Consider the following 20,624-nt stretch of genomic DNA (forward strand, 5'->3'; position numbering starts at 1 on the left):
TAACATATATTGCATTATTTGTTTCAGAGGTACAGATCTGAGATTCAACAGTCTTGCACAATTCACAGCGCTTACCAGAGCACATACCCTCCCCAGTGTCCATCACCCAGTCACCCCATCCCTCCCACCCCACCCCCCACTCCAGCATCCTCTACTCTCTTTTAACACTGCTTTCTCCTATCACTGATCTCTTTACCTGAACAATTCTCCCTTTGGGCAATTTTTGCTTACAACCTCAGTCCTGTCCCTATTTTTGACTGACCAGAAAGTCCTCTGAGGCCAACATGAATGTTCTTTTTTTCTCTAACCTTCTCGTCTGTCCCAGCAAGACATCCTGCAGATATGGCCCTTGCTTCACTGAAGCAAATTAAGTTAATAGCTTTATAGACAGAAATATTCCAGAACTAATACATTCATATTTGACCTTCCAGAATTAATAACAACAGTAATTATAGCCAGCACTGACCAAACTCTTACAATGCACCAGGTGCTTTTTTAAATGTTTTACAAGTATTTACACTTTAAGTAGAAACTTTATTTAGTCTATTTTATAGGCAAGAATTGAGTCATAAAGAAGTTAAATAATTTGCCCATCGTTATAGAGCTGGTAATTTGTAGAGCTTGGATTCCAAACCAGGATATCGGACTTTCCTTTTTTAAACAGACTTTATTTTTTAAAGCAATTTTAGGTTCACACAAAACTGAGCGTACAGACTTCCCTTATGCCCCCTAATCTATACACCCACAGCTCCCACCACCGTTAACATCCCCCCTCCATGCTACATTTGTTATAACGGATGAACCTACACTAACCTATACGAACACATCATTATCACCCAAAGACCGTAGTTTACATTAGGGATTGTTGCTATAGGTTCCATACAACCACCGATCTTTTTACTGTCTCCCGTTTTGCCTTTTCCAAAATGTCATATAGTTATTAGAATCATGCAGTATGTGGCCTTTGAGATTGGCTTAATCTGCCTTTTAATGACAACACTGCATTGCACCACTTTCTCCTCTTATATATAGTACTGGTCCTCTATGTGTCATTAGCAGAGAAACAAACAAACAAAAACTCTATTGCAAGCATCTGATGCACAGCACCGAATCATTTCCCTCTCTCTGGCATCTTCCCCTCCACCCTATTTTTTACACTTTGCCCAGAGTCATTTTCTAGAATTGGGGATCTGGACCACAGGCATATATCAATATCAGCTGTGCAGCCATCCACTGCAATAGAGATTTGGACTCAGAGACACCTGGGTGGCTCAGTCGGTTAAGGGGTCTGCCTTTGGCTCAGGTCATGATCCCAGGGTCTTGGGATCGAGTCCCGCATTGGGCTCCCTGCTCCGCGGGAGCCTGCTTCTCCCTGTGCCTGCCGCCCCCTCCCCCACTTGTGCTCTCTCTCTCTCTGACAAATAAATAAATAAAATATTAAAAAAAAAAAAATAGAGATTTGGACTCCATAGGTTTGGCGTGGGTTCCCAGCACGGTGATGCTGGTGGATGTATTTCAGCATCCCGCATGTGATCCTAGTATATATTGTCTACTGAGACTCTCCTTAAAACCAGGTCTATGTCATTTTCTATCCATTCTCCTGTCCAAATTCCTTTGAGGGCCCCCTGCTACACAGAGAATAAAACCTCAGCCCAACAGCATGGCACCCAGTCTGGCTCCAGTCTCCCTTGTCCCTGTCCTCTGACACATGGCACATCCAGCCCATAGCCTTATTGCCTCTTTCTATACATGCCTTCACCTCCAGCCATGTGCATGGCCTTGAACTCCCACCTCTTTCTAGGATGCTCCTTCCTACCCTTCCCTCAAGGTCAACGCCAAGTGCTATATCCTTCTCCATGCCTTCCCGGGTGCCCTCAGTTGGAAGTGGAATGTGTCTTCCTCTTCCTTGTACTCTCAACCACTTGCTTGGTATCTCAACTATGACCCAGTGGGCACTGATTATAGTTAGTTGCTCACTGTTATCATAGTCCACCTTATCACTAAACCCAGGGCCCATATCTTACTCATCTTTCATCCACAGCATCTATCCAAATGCTATATACATAAGACTTGTGGCATTCAATTAAATGTCAAACATTCAGGCCAGATACTGCAGTTGAGAAGCAGCTCAAGAATAGGCAGAAGCTGGTAAGCAACACTTCTCAAATTTAAATGTGCATAAGAATCATCTGGGGATGTTGTCAAAATGCAGATTCAGGTCCTGCTGGTCTGGGAAGGTATCTGAGATCTGCATTCCCAGCAAACTCCCAGGTGATGCTGATGCTACTGGTCCAGATGTCCCTCCCTGAGCAGTCAGGCCCTAAGGAGTTGTGGTTGAATGGGGTCAGATCCTGATTATTATTTAAGAAAGCTCCAAGTATGTCTCATTTCTCATTTGTTTATATGAACTATTTTAATAGTCGTCACACTATTATATTTGTGTTCCTTAATTGGCCCTAACCTAAAATGTTACACACACACACACACAGCAGTAAGTAAAATAAAGCCTATGTTGTTAAAAAGGGAAACCACCGGACCAAAAAGGAATCACTTAGGCCAAGTTATCAAACTGGGGCTTAAACCTAACCTAACCTAACTGCAGTTCCAACCTCCCCCAGAAATGTAGTCTTAACCATTCAATGAGACATTTTCACATCAGTACCAATGACGTAATCTGTCACAAGGACTCTCCTCATCCCGCCCCCCCCCACACCCCATAAAGGAAGATGAGGTAATCTGCATGATTAGACCCCATGCCATTCCCCCTGAGGGAAAATGACCTTGCTTGGAACAATCCTTCCTTTTCTTTTGCTAACAACTTCCTTGCCCCACCCTCCTTCCTAAAAACCTTCCATTTTGTAGTACAACTTCTGTGAGCATCTCTTTACTTGCTAAATGGGATGCTGCTTAATTCATGAATTGCTTAGTAAAACCAATTAGATCTTCAAATTTACTCAGTTGTATTTTTGTTGTTGAACTTGACCCTGGTGAGTTTAGCTCACTCCCAAGCCCACACACTCCACACTTGCATGGATTCTGTGTCCTTTCAAACCTCACCATGGTCTAAAGTTCATGAAAAGACTATTTTCTTTCCCAGCAGTTTACCCACAGTTGTGTTAAAATAGCATATTTTAACAATGGTAAAAACGTATTCCAGGAAAGGTCTATGATTCTGGGTTTTTTCCTAGCCATTATGCTTTTTGTCTTTCTCATGCCACCATGTCTCCTGGGAGCACTGCAGAGCAGAGATTAGGTGCCATACTACCGGATTCAGTTAGAAAGAGGGAATTTTTTTTTTTTTAAGTGAAGCAGGGAGTGCACTTTACCAGTATTAATGCCTTCTGTTATTATCCATGCTCCTGTTGTCTCTGCAGCTTTGACCAAACCTTGGCTGAAGATCTCTTTAAGTTTGGAGGGCATCTTGAAGTTCTGGATGCCCCCGTGGACAGAGATCACCAGCTTTGGCAGTTCCATCTTCCACTCTTTCAACATTAAATGTAACAGATGATCCAACTTTGTATCATAAGAAGTTCTAATATACTGGAAGATATGCATAGACACATGTACATAAAATAGGAAAAACCACATGCCGGTAACAATGAGCACACAGCAGGGTGACTGAAATGGCCAAAACTTAAAAGGAAGTGTCTGAGATTTCTTTAAAAGTTCATCGTTGTATAATGGAAACATTTACTTTGAAAGGATCCCACACCCCCTGTAAGTTCCTTCTGGGAATTAACAAGTCACGGTAGGAAGGCTTCCTCTGGCTTTCAGGGTTGGCCCACCAATGTTCTCTAGAAGGTCTGAGATGAGGCAGAAATACTTCAAACTGGTAAAAACCACTACTCCAGGAAACCCATTTTAAAAAAAGCTTTTAGAAATGGGTGAAATGGGGTTTTTCATACATGCTATTGATGAGGGAGCAGAAGGCTAGCTGAAGACAAAGCACTATCTTAAAGTTAATACATTGCTAGAGGGGAAAACAACCTTAACTTGACAATGGCAAAGCCTCCATTATCATGTAGGTCCTCTTTAGCATATGAAAGTTCTTTTGAAACCTCCCTTTTCCTTACTTCCCCCAACTCCTGAGTTCATAATCAGCCACTCCTCAAGACCCTGCTGCAGCAGCTCTTTCTGCCCAGGGGTCCTGTCCCCGGGCTTTAATAAACTACCATTTTGCACCAAAGACGTCTCAAGAATTCTTTCTTGGTCGTTGGCTCCAGACCTTACTCCACCGAACCTCACATATATTCCAAAACCACATCACTGTGACTTTTAATTTACTTGACTATTTCATATATTTCCATAATTTAAATCAAATTATGATCCGGGAGTATGTACTTTTAACTTACTGTAAATTTTACATTCTAACCGTTCCCTTTATATGTGATTATCCCTCTGAAAATGCCTTTTTCCAAAACAAATACTTTTCACAGGAGTCCTATTTTTAACTAGTCAATGTAACCCAAAGAAAAGATGAGAGAAATCCGAATCAGCAGGTAGAACCAGAATCATTTTGTATTTTGCCTAAGATCATAGTGTACAGCTGACTCTCTTTTTCCAATAGATGCAGCCACATACAGACTGTTAAAATCATACTGAGAGGCATAAGCTAACCAACAAGACCAAGTCACACTTACAGGAATAAGGACAATAAGAAACCATGAATTAGAAAACTATACCAAAAAGAACCACAGGTGGAGCTCTTCATACATATGCAAATAGAATTATTACCTATCTTCCAGAATGTAATAGTGCCTTAGAACAACTATCTGTTCACCTTTGAAATTCTTTTTTTTTTTTTTTTAAGGTTTTATTTATTTATTTGACAGAGAGAGAGAGACAGCAAGAGCAGGAACACAAGCAGGGGGAGTGGGAGAGGGAGAAGCAGGCTTCCCGCGGAGCAGGGGGCCCGACGCGGGGCTCGATCCCAGGACTCTGGGATCGTGACCTGAGCCGAAGGCAGACGCTTAACGACTGAGCCACCCAGGCGCCCCTCACCTTTGAAATTCTTAAAACATAATCCCTTTATTTAATTATTAAAATGTTACAGCCATCACAGAATGTAATAGAACCTAAGGATAATCAAGATTCAATTTCTAAGTGAGGAAAATGAGTTGCCATGGCTTTATTACATATTCAAGTAGTAGGAAAAAATACAAGTTGACCTTTGTGAAATGGTTTGTGTTGTCTCAAATAAAGGCAAAGGAAGGAGGCAGCTCTGACTTGGTTCATCTAGCTCAACTCTCTCCCAGGTGCCTCTCTCTTTCATCTAGAAGTCCTTTTAGTCCTAGCAGACATTCCTCCTTGAGATTTCAGATAAACAACCTTGATTAACTAAATTATCAGCACTAGTCTTTTCTTCCAAAGGCCAACTGAAGATGGTGCTAAAGGTTAATGACTTTCCTTCCCCCTCCCCCTCCTTTATAACTAACTCAGGCAGATTGTTCCGGGCCTAGATTCTCCTCAAATCCTTCCTGGAATGAGGTGGGAGGGATAAAACTGGGAAAGGGAATGCAGGGGTGGGAGATGAATAACCAGCTCTCACAGCTTTCCTGCCTCTCACCATAGACAGAAGTAGAATTCTGTGCTTAAATATAAAAAGTAGGTTCTTCTCTTCTGAGAGATCAAATAAAATGCATTCAGGTACTCAGGATATAATGGCGATCTAATGCTAAGCATGGAACATATGAGTGATCAGGAGATCTGTTGAACCATATTTTCAGTTCTCCTATATGCACCATATTCTCCCTTGGCCTTCCCACAAGCCCAGAGTGCTCTTAGGCCTCTGCCTCACCTGACACCAAACACCTCACTTACCTTTCTGATCTCAGCTTAGCTGTCCCTACACTTGCCAATACTTCCTTGACACACTCACATTGCCCCAGAAAAACAGGAGTGATCCTTTCCATTTTCTTGAAGAACCGTGTATTCCCACCCTGCCCATGGTAACTGTATATTTATTTCCTGTTTCCCCTCACTGTAAGCAATGTTAGTACATGGAACATACGCTCTTTGGGGCATAGCAAAGTATGAGCACCTAATAAATCTTTTTTTCATTGGATGAAAAAATGAGGAAATGAAGGTGATTATGAATAAACATAAAAGCAAAAGGAGGGAGACTAAAACTTAAGGGGAAAATTACAGGGTAATAAGCGTCAGCTTCCAGAAAAGATTACAGAGGAGAATAAGGGCAGTTTTCTCACCAACTAAAGAGAACATCAACACACAAAGCTAAACACAAGAGGATTAATAACTGGAAATGTAGATTACTGTAAAACTGTATTGCGAAACTTGATTATGATTACATTATTAAGAACTGTTGTTTCAAATCCATCCAACTGATGGTCACACTCCAGGGTACCGCTGATTCTAGGCTTTCCTGAGATGGATGCCCCCTGCAGGTTCCCCAGGGAAATCTGTCTCTGAAAAAGCAGCAGTGATTAACAAGCTCAAGAAAAAAACACCTGAGAGAGAGCTGACGCGTCAGTATTATGCAAATTACATGCAAAATTATCATATTAGGGACAGGAGCAAGACTGGCCTGGAAAGCCTAAGGACGACCACTTGGGGGAGCTACAGAGAGAAATGTCCGCATTTCCTCTCTCAAGGACATAGCAAGCATGAACAGCCACAAGGTACTAGTAATTGCTATGGCCACGCTTCAGCTAAACCCATCTCTTTGGCAGTGGCTTTCCTCCATTCCTTAAGAAAAGGGCAGCTCTTTGGCAACTGTCTCAAGAGCAATAAGCCATTCCCCCATAGAGAAGGCATGAACTTGCTAAAAGAGGTCAAATAGAGAGTGGGCCACACCGCACCTGGGAAAGGTACCATGTCCCTCAGAAAGGAAAGAGAAGGGTCAGGTCATTTTTGTGAAGAGGTCAATAACACGGATCGTTTCTGCAATAAAACTCGGTCATCTGATCATCTACACTTGGAGATAAAATTTGCAGAAACATTTGGAGGTTACCCTCTGTTAAAAACTACCAAAAATAATGTGAGTTATTAGCAAACCTTGGAGTGGTGGGTGTGCTCTCCATCTTGAAAATTAATAGTGCCAAACGTATCTGTAGGGCTTTTCGTCGTATGCTTTTCAACAGACCATTGTTCATTTTCGTTACCATTGGCAGCTGAGATGGTCCAGGAATAATCTATCCCATGATGGTCTCCAATCAATCGTCCACAGTAACACCTTAAAGATGGGATGAAAACCAGTTTCAGATTAGAAAACACACAATGTCAAAACAGAAAACAGAGGTAATGTTTCTACACTTTTCTAGGGTAATATAGATGGCATGTATGAACAATTTTTTTTAAATTTCACATTAGGGGGCGCCTGGGTGGCTCAGTTGTTGAGCATCTGCCTTTGGCTCGGGTCGTGGTCCCAGCATCCTGGGATGGAGTCCTGCATCGAGCTCCCTGCTCCGCGGGAAGCCTGCTTCTCGCTCTCCCAGTCCCCCTGCCTGTGTTCCCTCTCTCACTGTGTCTCTCTGTCAAATAAATGAATGAAATCTTTAAAAAATAAATAATAAAATTTCACATTAGATTTATATTAGACTTATATAACTAGATTGTCTTCTGAGTTTAGAAACACCCTCAGTGGTTCTCTCCCTTAGCTGCACATTAAAATCATCTAGGGAATGTTTAAAAAAAAAATACTAAAAATCTTGTGCACACCCATGTTCATGTAAGTATTATAAAGCATTATTCATAATAGCCAAGTTGACAGATGAATGGATAAACAAAATGTGGCATATACATATAACGGACTATTATTCAGCCTTAAAAAGGGAGGAATCCTATGATACGCTACAATAGGGATAAACCTTGAGGATATTATGCTAAATGAAATAAGTCAGTCATAAAACAAGTGCTGTATGATTCCACGTATTTGAGGTACCTACAGTAGTCAAATCCACAGAGACAGACAGTAGAATGGTAGTTTGCCAGAGGCTGGGAGGAGTGGCCAGTGGGGAGTTACTGTTTAATGGACACAGAATTTCAGTTTTGCAAGATGAGAAAGTTCTGAAGATCTGTTACACAACGGAAATAACACTACTAGCTATACACACTTAAAATGGTTAAGACGGTAAAAAAAATCAAGTTGTACATTTTAAATATGTGCAGTTTATTTTCTGTCAATTATATCTCAACAAGAAAAAAACTAAAAATCTCTAACATGCAGTACTTAAGGAGAGTCAGAAAATGTCTTCATGTAAAACATAATATGCACATCAAAAGGAAAGAATATTAACCAATGCCAAAAAAGATTCAACGTCAGAGAAATATTAAACACAGAGCTACCACAAGAAAAGAGCCATGAATGAGGCTTGACTATAAATATAAATTAAATAATAAATATACGTGATATAATTACAAAGGAAGGAAAATTCAGTAAATGTTCCTGCAAATTAAAAGTTTTAAAAACTATTTCAGATACAAAATGAGGCAAATTAGAAGGTTAAATCTCTATGAAACTAGAACTATATAAAAACTAACAAAATACAATAATCATATTGGCAAAAGGGCGATAAGCTCTCGTGTTTCATGAATTAAAAAAATCAGAAGGAAAAATTAAAATTTGAGCGTGTAGAACTTTCATATGCCTATTATATATAAAGAGGTTATTCAGCTTTATAAGTGATTCATGCTTTTTTGTGTGTGTAGGTGTGAAAAGCAACATAAAAACGTGTACAAGTTATGGGGTTCAATTAAGCAAGGAACAGGATGACAACAAGAAGTCAGATCATTTTAGAGTTCTATATGGAGGGGCTCTTGACTCAAAGGGTGAAGGAATAATCTCAAATGTACAGAATATACATAATCGGAATCTACTAGAGAGAAATGTATCACCTGGTTATCTTTTGAAACGAGGGATAGTCTTCAAAATGGAAAAACATCTATTCATAAGCTGAATGATTCATTTCACTGTGGCTTTTTCTAAACAGAACATGAATGAATGGAAGCAACCATAATTCACACCTGGAAACTGGAAAGATAAATCACTAACCTTTCATAGGACCATTCTTCAGTTTGAATCCACTTTGCTCAAAGTATTTTTCTAGCCTAATCCATTTGACTTGAATCAATATATTTTTATTCCAGTTTTTACCAGATCATTAAATTATGGCATGATGATCTCATAGAAGAAACCAATTGCCCCTAAACTATTTTTTAAAAAAGCTTCCATGTCCATCCTTTTAGTTAAAACTTTCAGAAGTTCCAAATTATACATCACTAACTAAAATCTCACCTTGAGAATCAACTTTGTAAAGGTGCCAAATGCCAATTCCCTCCCAAATTATTTTTATAAATTCTATAAAATACCTATCAAACTCTTAAAAGAATTTTTCAGGGAATTTGACAAAGCGATTCTAACATTTATACAGATGTATAAATTGTCTAAAAGAGTAAAATGATTTAAAAGCATAGAGGAATAAAGCATAGAGGACTTGCCCTATCAGATATCAAGATATATTACAAAACTATAATAATGAAGCAGAGTGGCATTTACCAGGAACAGGAGAAGTAGATCCATGACACTAAAGAAAAGCTTAGAAACAGAGCCATAGACATATGGGAATTTGTTGTGGAACAGAAATGACACCACAAATGGATAGGACAGACTGCTCAGTAACTGACACCGGGGCATTTCACTCTCCACATGAAAAAAAATCAAACTAACTCTTAGCTAGGTGCAAAAATTATAAGTTTCAACAACTTTTAAGTTCTGGATGGTGTGAAAATGACATTTTTCTAGTATCATTCAAATTGGTTACCTCTAAAGATTGCAAATTTGGGAAAAATAATTGCCAGGGAAAGGTTCTGGAGAATAAAGTAGGAAACAGAAGGAGTAAATGAAGCCTTTTCACTTCTTTTCAATATAGTCTTATGCTTGCTTTCAATTTTAGCAAATTTTAAATAATTACTAAAAAGAAAGAAAATCTGAGGAAAGGTAAAAGAGGTTAGTCAAATGGAAACTCTTCAGTGTTAGGAACTGAACTGTGTTCCCTAAAATTCTTTATGTTGAAGTCCTAATCCCCAGTGTGGCTGTATTTGGAGACAGAGACTATAAGGCAGTAATAGTTTCAATGAGGTCATAGAGGAGGGACTCTAATCGGATAGGAATGGTGTCTAAAAAGAGGAAGAGACACAAGAGCTCTGTCAGTGCACAGAGCAAAGGCCATGTGAAGTCACAGCAAGAAGACAGCTTCCTGCAGAGCAAGAAGAGAGGCCTCATCAGAAACCAACTCTGATGGCACCTTGACCTTGGACTCGCACAGCTCTGAGATAAAAATTTTTATTGTTTAGGGGCGCCTGGGTGGCTCAGTCGTTAAGCGTCTGCCTTCGGCTCAGGTCATGATCCCAGGGTCCTGGAATCAAGCCCCGCATCGGGCTCCCTGCTCTGCGGGAAGCCTGCTTCTCCCTCTCCCATTTCCCCTGCTTGTGTTCCCTCTCTTGCCGTGTCTCTCTCTGTCAAATACATAAATAAAATCTTAAAAAAAAAAAAAAAATTTATTGTTTAAACCACCCAGTCTGTGGGAATCTATTATGGCAGCCTGAACAGACCAATACACCCAGCAACCTTTTCCTTCCTCTCCTACATCCACGGATGGTGTTTTCCTTTTGCCATGATTTGCCAAACTTGGGATTCCAGATTTGTCCTTTTCCAAAAAACAAATTTAACACTGGGTCGATCCATAAGGTGAACTATGATCAAAATTAAGGAAATTTTCATTTTCCTCCATTTACAAAAGAGAAAGGTAAAACCAGTTACCAACACATAGTTTAAAATGCAAATTGCTGTTAACATTTGTATTCTGCTAGAGTTATTTTTGCCCATAAGCTTGTGTGATATTATGATTTATAATAAACACAGATTTGGTCTTTGCCCCCGTTTCTGGTACAGAGCCCCTAAAACCCTTGAAATTTCCTAAATGCTAAGAAAGAAAAAGATGCTGGAGGTTGAATTAACCACCAATGGCCAAGGATTCAACCAATTATGCCTACGTAATAAAGCCTCCATAAAACCCCGAAAGGATGGCATTTGGAGACTTCAGGTTGGTGAACACATGGAGGGGCTAGAAGAGTGGCTTGCTCAAAAAGAGCACAGAAGCTCTGGGCCCCTTCCCACATATCTGGTCCTATGCATCTCCTCCATCTGGCTGTTTATCATTTGTAACATCCTTTATAATAAACTGGTAAACATAAGTAAATGTTTCTCTGAGTTCTGGAAGCCTTGCTAGCAAACTAATTGAACCCATGGAAGAGTTCTTGGGAACCTCTGATCTCTAGCCTATCAGTCAGAAGCACAGGTAATAACGTGGACTTGTGACTGGCACCTGATGTGTGGGTGGGAAGGGTAGTCTAGTAGGACTGAGCTCTTAACCTATAGGATCTGACGCTATTTCCAGGTAGATAGTGGCAGGATTTAGTTAATTACCTGGTGGTGTGTTGGAAAAAACACACACGTGTCAAAACTGGTGTCAGAATTAAAGGTTGGTACGAGCACACATCACTCGCAAACCACAGATCAAATACAGTGCTGTATATGAAAAACCATCTTCATTATCCAAATAAAATACAGAGGCACCTGGGTGGCCCAGTTGCATCTGACTCTTGATTTTGGCTCAGGTCATGGTCTCAGAGTTGTGAGATGGAGCCCTGCATCAGACTCCACACTGAGTGTGGAGCCTGCTTAAGATTCCATCTCTCCCTCTCCCTCCGCCCCTCCGCACCCCCTTCCACTGCTTGCACTCTCTTGCTCTCTCAAATGAGCAAATGAAAATACATGCTTTACATGTATTTCAATCGGTAGAAGCTCTTGCCAAAGGCCCTTGCCATTTACATGTCTCAGTAATTCAAGCAATCTATCTATTGGCATTCAAATAATCACCCTCCTTCAAAAAAATCCCACATTTCTTTTTTAAAACTTCCCTTGGAGGGGCGCCTGGGTGTCTCTGTCAGTTAAGCATCTGCCTCCGGCTCAGGTCATGATCCCAAGGTCCTGGGATCCTAATCGAGCCCCGAACTCCATGTCAGGCTCCCTACTCAGAGGGGAGCCGGCTTCTTTCTCCCTCTTCCTCTGCCCCACCTCCCCTCTCAAATAAATAAATAAAATCTAAAAAAAACAAAAACAAAAACAAAAACAAAAAACCTTCTGGGCGCCTGGGTGGCTCAGTTGGTTAAGCACCTGCCTTCGGCTCAGGTGATCGAGTCCCACATCGGGCTCCCTGCTCGACAGGGAGTCTGCTTCTCCCTCTGACCCTCCCCCCTCTCATGTGCTCGCTCTCATTCTCTCTCTCTCAAATAAATAGGTAAAATCTTTAAAAAAAAAAAAACAACAAAAAACCTTCCTTTGGCAAGGTAAATAAGACGCAATAAAGCCCTTTCATTGAGTCCATTCAAGATGTGAGAAAACTCTCCCAATAAGTTTTAAACAGAGTGCCTAAATATTAAAAGAAATTTTATTTATCTAAGTCTTACCTGATTAAATTCTGGCAGACCTGGCATCCTGCAGTACATCTAAATTAAAAAGACAAAACCTCTGTTAGGTTAGTGATATATTTGAAAGCATATTTAATGCTTATACCATAAACATCCGTTATTTTCCCTGGTCTAAAAAATCAGGGTTTGCTGAGTACTCATATATCATTCCCCAAACATTCCCATATGTCATTTCCCAAATATAATTACACTGCAGCAACCATGACCTAATTGACAGAATGCTGCATTTGGAACCTAAATACCTGGATTGAAATCTCACGGACTTAACAATTTCTCCCCAAGCACTGGTTTTCACATTTGAAAGCAGTATCTGTCCTCTAAGGTTATTAAGAGGATTACCTGAGATAATGTGTGTAATGTGTCTTACAGTGGTGTAGGGCAGTATATAAAATAATGGTGGCTGTTAACTGCCATTACACTATGAAGATAACAGAATTCTCGAGAATTCTGAGAATTAAGAAAAAATATATATTTATGTTTATAAATATAGAATATATAGACATAATTATATAAATATTTATATATAACGGTACATTATATATTAAGTATGTATTATATATATTAATTATAATACTATATATTATTTTAAAACCATAAAACACTATCAAATCCAAAGACAGTTGGTATGATTATAAGTATTACCCTTATTAACCTTTTTAGGATTCAAAAGAAACTTCTGAAGTTGGGGGATCATTGTGATCATCACAGATCATATTTTAGTCATAAAGGAGTTTTAACTAGAAGAGAATACTAGTTAAAACAATGGAAGAAAGGACAGTATTCAAAGAATCAGGGTCATTCTAAATTATTCAGAAACAAATACTTAGGCCTTTCACTTCTTCCTGTCCTAGCCTTTTGGGACTCTCCTTTCTCAGGAGCTTCACTTCAACAACAAATTCAAAATAAGGAGGAAAAAAGATATTGTAATCAAGTCTATCAGATTTCTTTCTTATTAGGAACTATAAAAATAACTGCTAAAAGATCAACTTTTATCTAATTTTAAAACCACGAACTACCACCTTTTTCTTCTGCACCATCAGGAAGAAAACTTCACAAAAGCTATAATTTTGAGATTGTTGCTGGGATCTAAGAAAAAGGCTGGCATAGGAAGATCCATAATCATCCATTAATTTTTTTTTCACAATCACATAAAAATAGAGAGGACTTTTTTTCCATAAAATGCAGATCTTGGACCATTCCATAATATGGAATTATGATCACTGATATTCTTCTTGAGTCTATGGGCTAATGGCCTACAGGTTATCACATTTCACTAGGTTTCAAAATGATTATGAAGATGATTCTCCATTTACAGAAGCAGGACTGTGTGAGTTCAGTCTGCCTTCCATTGTAACCACCATCACATCACAAGATATCATAAAAGATGAAGGGAAAAAACAAGTTTACCTTGCCATTCTATAAAATTTTATAAGGGGGTAAAATGAGAACTTCCAATCACAGGGCTTACAAACCCCAGGTAATTCAGTGAGGGTGGGGCTAGTAAATATTTAACAAAGGCAAGGAACACTGTTTTAGTCATCCCCAAAGATCAAGAATTTCAATGACCTCACCATGCTACTCTTCATAAGCATACAACTGTGATTTCTGAACTTTCAATGAATATAAGGTCAAATGCTAAAAAGAAACTAAAAATAGAGTGGTCCCTCTAATTAAAATACTGCTCTTCTATTTTTCCCTTCCCCTCTACTCTCCAAGGGCAATGCCACCCAATCTTAATTTCATGAACCCAATTACCCTGGGGAATTTTCCATAGCCCTTTATTCTCCTATCTTTCACAGGCTGCTGATTTGAACTTTGTTCTACAAGTAGAGCTTCCAAAGGGTTCTCAACAACTCAGAGCAGTCAAACTCAAGTCATTCCATCTGCTGTCTGTTATCGGCTCAAGCAAAAAGCCTCTGGGGAAAACATGGAATTATCCACATAATCTGAACACAGGGTCCTGAAATATCCCAAACTGTCACTATTGTCACTATTTTCCATAAACGCTTGAGTTGGGGATAAGGAACGTTCACAATATTTTGAATATTCAGTATTCAAAAGTTCTGGGGAATGGAATGGTGGAATGGATACAGCACTAGATATTTCCCCAATTTCTTTTCTTTTTAATTTTTTTTTTTTAAATTTTAATTCCAGTACAGTTAACATGCAGTGTCCTATTAGTTGTAGGTGTACAATAAAGGGATTCAACAGTTCTGTACAATACTCAGTGCTCATCATGGTAAGAGCACTCTTAATCCCCTTCACCTATTTAACCCAGCCCCCCACCCACCTCCCCTCTGATAACCACCAGTTTGTTCTCTATAGTTAAGATTCTGTTTCTTTCATGGAACACTACATCAAAAACTAATAGTGTAATGTATGGTGATTAACATAACAATAAAAAATATTTTAAAAAAAATATTCTGTTTCTTGGTTTCTTTTTCCCCCCCTTTGCTCATTTGCTTTATTTCTTAAATTCCACATATAAGTGAAATCATATGGTATTTGTCTTTCTCGGACTGACTTATTTCACTTAGCATAATACTCTCTAATTTCTATTCTCCCACTAAGAGAAACATGAGCATTAGAGAAATGAAATCCACAGCAATAGTAACAGTTATGTCATTATAAATTTTTTCTTCTTTACACTTCATTAAGTCATTAAACAGATGTTAATCAGGAGCCTTCTATGCAGCAGGCACTGTCAGAGGCTTGAGTAAGGTACGAAACTGACAAGGTCCCTGATCTTACCCAGTTGTCTACAATAATCCTGTATTATTTTTATAAAGACAAAGAAACAAATATTGATTAAAAATAAATAAATGCTAACTTCACAGATATGATTAAATCCTCTAGAAAAATCACACCTCTAAGTTTCCACAAACAGTCCTCAAAGTAGTGTTGCTTTAAAATGAAAAATATTAAAAATTGTACCTGTGAGGGTCTTTTGAGCTAGGTATGATTTTGTTACATTCTCTCTTGTTGAACACTCCTTCAATCCAGGATTTCTGGGACTAAAGAAAAAGTGTCGTTATATTTATACTGTAATTGAGAAAGCAATGTAACCACAGTAGTTCAGGTAGGCAAGATATATTTAAATATCATGGAGATGAATTAAAATGCCAAGGTCAACCCCAAACAGGCTAAGCATTTATTGGCTTCTATCACAGACAACACAGACACAAACCAAATGTGAACACAAAAACATTCACAAAATTAATACATCCATAATCTCATTTTCAGCAAAATGTCCATAAATGCACAAAACTCTAGGAAGGAAGTAATGTCATAACTGAAGCATTCCCTTAATTCTGCTAAAAGTCACTTAAAAATCTTGTACCATAGTCCTATAGAGTGAATTTCAGGCTTTCGAATTTCAAAATTCTTACTCATAAAGTTCCACTTTGGCTAAGATTTCACGGAAGCTGGAACCTCAGCAAGATTCTGTGCAAGGATTTCAATCTAAAATGGACCTGGAGCATATGAAAAGTAGAATCTCACACATGTACCCTCAGAAGAAGAGAACTTAAAAACTGAGACAGTGATTTCCAGTAAATACCTTATTTACAGAAGACTGAGACTTATCTCCTGACCAATGAACATCTGCCAAGAATCTCTCCCCACCCTCAAGCCAATGAACTTACAGCTTGGACTCTAGCTGGACTTGCCCCTCTTTGAACTTCTTGCCGGTAAATATAAACCACCCCAGCCTTCAATGGACTCACGTGTAGCTTGTTCCAGTGTTTTCCTGAATTACAATTCTTTTGCTCCTCTGGAATAAATTCAATTTCTCATAATTAGAACTTGCTTCGGTTTACCTCCTTATTTAGATAGGCAATCTGATACCCATTCTGTACGCATGGCTTACCACGGACTGGGCTGCTTCAGGCTGCACAACCCACGACCCTCCCTGAATCCACGTGGGCCATTGGTACTTACTTATCCTCCTAATAAAATCTCTCCCATGCTACAAAACTCAAGTCACAGCCAAGCTCTTCCATAAGCTATACTGTAAGTCCAGAAGCAGAGGATGCTGGATCCACAACAGACCCCAACCAACTGATGACCTTGGCCTTCTCCTCATTTGAAAATATTTTAGCTCCATATGGTATAAAAATGTAAGTACAGGTCCAACTTTATAAACGCATGTGTTAACAGAAGTGGCAAAAAGGTGGTGAACGGGAATCTGCTTTTTCAAACTCCGTGTTAGTGCAGTCCCCACCTCACTCTGACACCTATTCTCATCCTACAGTTGCAGGGAATGCACTGCACCAGACAACCGGTTACAAATCCAGCTGTGCCACCGCCTTATCACACTGTCCTCAGGTCCCAGATGTTCAGGACATGCCGCCCTAAAACATGCTGCTTTGGCGATTAGGTTATTTTGAGCTGTGGGCACTTGAAAAACAGCAAATGCAGTGAGAGGCTTTCTCTGAACTTTCTTTATCTGCCTAAAGATAGATCTTCCAAAAGGAGCTCAACTATCATAATTCCCCAGGAGTTTCATCAACCAGAAAGGATTGACTCTTATCTCAAGGGAAGGGAGTAGAAGTCAACACCACACCCAGACAAACCTTGTCATAAACTATGATATCTCCCATCTATTCTTCTAAGAGCCCCTTCACCTCTTCTAAAATCATTTACTCTTTTAAATTGCCTACATCCCCCCAACGCTTCCCCTATTAAGACAGTATGTGAATTCCCAAATATCACCATTTTGGGGGGTATTTACTTTTGTTTTTCTGTGATGTTGTCATGACCACAATATTAAAAATTAATAAATTTACATATCTTTTCTTCTGTCATTTTATTTCACAGACCCAGCCATCAAACCTAAAAGAGCAGAGGAAAAGTTTTTCTTCTCCCACGATTACAAATGAGGCATTTTTGGAATCCTCTGTATACTTTAACTCATGGATTTTGTTCAATATTCACCAACCCTAAACATAAGTGTTGACTACTGAATAGAACTGTATATAACCAGAATCCAGATCCTGTTAAAGCAAAAAGGAGGTGGGGTGGGAGGTCATTGACTAATTGGCTCCTGAGCATTTTGAACATAACTATAAACTAGGAAAACTTCCCAAATCAAGCTCAGGTCATCTTAAAATTATTCTACTTCTTATCCCTTTTGCAGAGTCAGCAGCTTTTTAAAAAACATCTGCTGGGACACCTGGGTGGCTCAGTCGGTTAAGCATCTGCCTTCGGCTCAGGTCATGATCCCAGGGTCCTGATTTCGAGTCCCCCATCGGGCTCCCTGCTCAGCAGACAGTCTGCTTCTTCCTCTGTCCCCTGCTCCTCTTGGTTGTGCTTTCTCTCTCTCTGACAGATTAATAAAATCTTTAAAAATAAAAAAATAAAATAAAAAACATCTGCTAAGTTGGTAAAGCATTGAAAACATACACACTTGGAAAAATTCAGAATCACAGAACTCAGGATGAACTAAACAAAGTAAACTCAAAATCTACTTGTCATAATAACAAATGACACAATCTTTTGGAATTGGCAAGCCCTGTCCCCTCTTCAAAAATTAAGAATTTCATTTATTCATTCTACAAATATTTATTAAGTCCCTAATTTTTGCAAAGCACTGAGAAAAGAGTGACAAGGGAATTCAAATGTTCTCAAAGAGCTCTTCATTCTGAATTCATTCAACCAATATATTGGATAGGCCTCCATGCTGCGTGCTGGGAATACTATGGCAGGTAAGACAAGTTCCTGATGGAACTTGGGATAAAAAGAAGGAAACAGATAATGAATTTATATCATTAAGCTGCCTGTGCACCAATTAACTATTAAAAAGAGCTCCAAAAAGGGTCCCGAGTACAGGAGCCTCAATACACAAATTAAGCAGGCTGTGCTGTCATTCATTTCTTTACAAGACTAGACATCTGACTGGTAGGACCATCTAAGCAAATTAATTTCTTCATGCCTGTTTGCTCATATATTAAAAATGGAGATAATAGCAATAATACCACCTCATAACACTGTTGAAAGGAATAGATAAATTAAAGGCTTAGAATTCTCCGTGGGACTTATTAAGGCTATAAAGCTTAGCCCTCATTATTGGTATATCAAAAAGAAAAAAATTAGCTTTTGGTGGGTGGCCAGGGAACTTAACTTTGATGTATTTTTTTTTCATAGAAAAATACTTCCTGACCTCCAAATCCTCCTCCTGGGACTTCTCATACTAAAAATGAATGATTTCTCCAGGTCCACTTTCCCCACTAGACTCCAGTGCCCATAGGCCCCGTGCCAGTCACTTCTGTTGCCCCAGGGCCCAGCCCAATCATTACTGAATGAACAACAAAATGAACACACCTAGACTAGAAGTTCAGGAATCCATGAATAGAATTTTCCCTTCAAAGGTGTATTCAGGAATCCACAAATACAATTTTCTCTTCAAAGGTGTAAACAGGAAGCCTGAGCCATAACAAGAACATGGAAACTCTGCTGCTGGAACTCTCGGATCTTATCTCAAAACTACAGGAAAAGAAAAGCAGGCTGAATTTGCAAGAGTTTCAGACAATTCCCAATTTCGAATCTTACTTTTTCCCCCTCTACCCCATAATGGTAACCTTTTCAAAAGTATACTCTGAAGCACACCTGGAAGAGGTTCCCATGTTCAGGACAACAGAGAACGATTAGAAACCAAATGTTTGTTGGTTTTAATTCAATAGCCCACATCTATTAAGGACAAATGCCCAATGGGCTGGCTTCTGCCACTTGGAGCAGCAAACGGTCATGGGTAGTGGTTGACAGTGGACATTACGCCGTTTCAGCAGCCATCACGGCAGCCTACAAAGCTGGGTGTTTTTTTAATATATATATATGTATATGTATGTATATATACACACACACATACACATACACCAACACAGCACACAAGTGAGGGGAGATGTTTGCTGATTGTCACTATTATTTGGAGGAGGGAAAGGCAGAGGACAAAGAAAGGAAACTGTTGGTCTCAGGCTCAGTGTGTGGCTCACTCTAAAACATAATCAGATTTTACTTACAATCCCAGGCCTGAGGTGAGGGTGGCCAATAGCACAGAAATGTTCAAAAACAAATCCTCCAACAGAAGCTCTCCATGAATTAATCCTTCCCCTCTCTGAATGTATTTCTACACTGCAGCTTTTCAGGTCTTCCAGAGAAGAGATTCTCTCTCAGGGGAATCTCTGAGAAGACATAGTTTTAGAGGCATTCCTTAATTTAAAAAAAAAAAAAAAACTACACGTGTGCGTGAATTGTTTTTTTAACATCCAGAGGGCTGGGTGATTGGGGGTGAAGGGGCACACAGATTATAGGTCACTTGTTTTCTTTTTTAAAACTCTTCTGTACTTAAAAAAAAAAAAAAATTATGTCTAACAAATACTTTTCCAAGTGAAACGGACTACTTACTCCCCTTTTTTATGTTCCCCACACACTATCTTCTACGTATCACAGCACGAACAATGCTTAATTGTGCTTACTCAGTTGTTTTTCTCTTAAAATTAATCATAATCTACGTTAAGATAGAGTGTTGTCTTATTTATCTTGGAATCTACAATACGCAGGGAGGCACCAGAACGGACCCACCAGAGAAGTAATGTTTTCAGACTCTAGAAGGACATCTGATATTTCCTCTACATGGCCTCTCCTCTGGAGCAAGGACTCCTTCAAACTTGAGTCACAGGTGGACGGACTTGCACACTGCACCATCTGTTTGCTCAGGGCAAAGCAAGCCCCTTCACTTGGAAGACTCAGCTCAAGGTCTTCTACGGGGTTCTGTCCACGTAATACAGGAATACTTCATCGGACTCGATTGATCCAAGACTGGCAGTCTCAGGCAAACCTAAAATAACCAAAACCCAAGGATCTGGCTCACCAACACTGCCACAAGTTGATCTCAATTCCAGTAAATAATCTTCCCAGCAGGCAGCATTTAGGCATACTTCATAAAAAATAATCTTACATGTTTTCTTCTTTTGAGGTAGAAAAAAGTGAGCGCGGGCGCCTGGGTGGCTCAGTTGGTTGAGCGACTGCCTTCGGCTCAGGTCATGATCCTGGAGTCCCAGGATTGAGTCCCGCATCGGGTTCCCTGCTCAGCGGGGGGGTCTGCTTCTCCCTCTGACCCT

The 20,624-nt window shown here is 39.5% G+C and overlaps 1 protein-coding gene across 1 annotated transcript in view; it reads right to left on the bottom strand.

Annotated features, from left to right (window-relative positions):
* TRPM6 (transient receptor potential cation channel subfamily M member 6) overlaps positions 1-20,624 on the bottom strand; it is a 128,416-nt gene that overhangs the window by 87,851 nt on the left and 19,941 nt on the right. The window contains exons 2-5 of the mRNA XM_081804066.1: positions 15,442-15,521; positions 12,487-12,525; positions 7,015-7,192; positions 3,327-3,540 (exon numbers count right to left, since the gene is read on the bottom strand). Of these exons, the coding sequence (XP_081660192.1) occupies positions 3,327-3,540; positions 7,015-7,192; positions 12,487-12,525; positions 15,442-15,521 (511 nt within the window). The remainder of the gene's footprint in view (positions 1-3,326; positions 3,541-7,014; positions 7,193-12,486; positions 12,526-15,441; positions 15,522-20,624) is intronic.

This window comes from Leptonychotes weddellii, chromosome 14 (genome assembly GCF_054177405.1).
Source record: "Leptonychotes weddellii isolate Sample4059 chromosome 14, ASM5417740v2, whole genome shotgun sequence".
In the NCBI taxonomy this organism is placed as follows: Eukaryota; Metazoa; Chordata; class Mammalia; order Carnivora; family Phocidae; genus Leptonychotes; species Leptonychotes weddellii.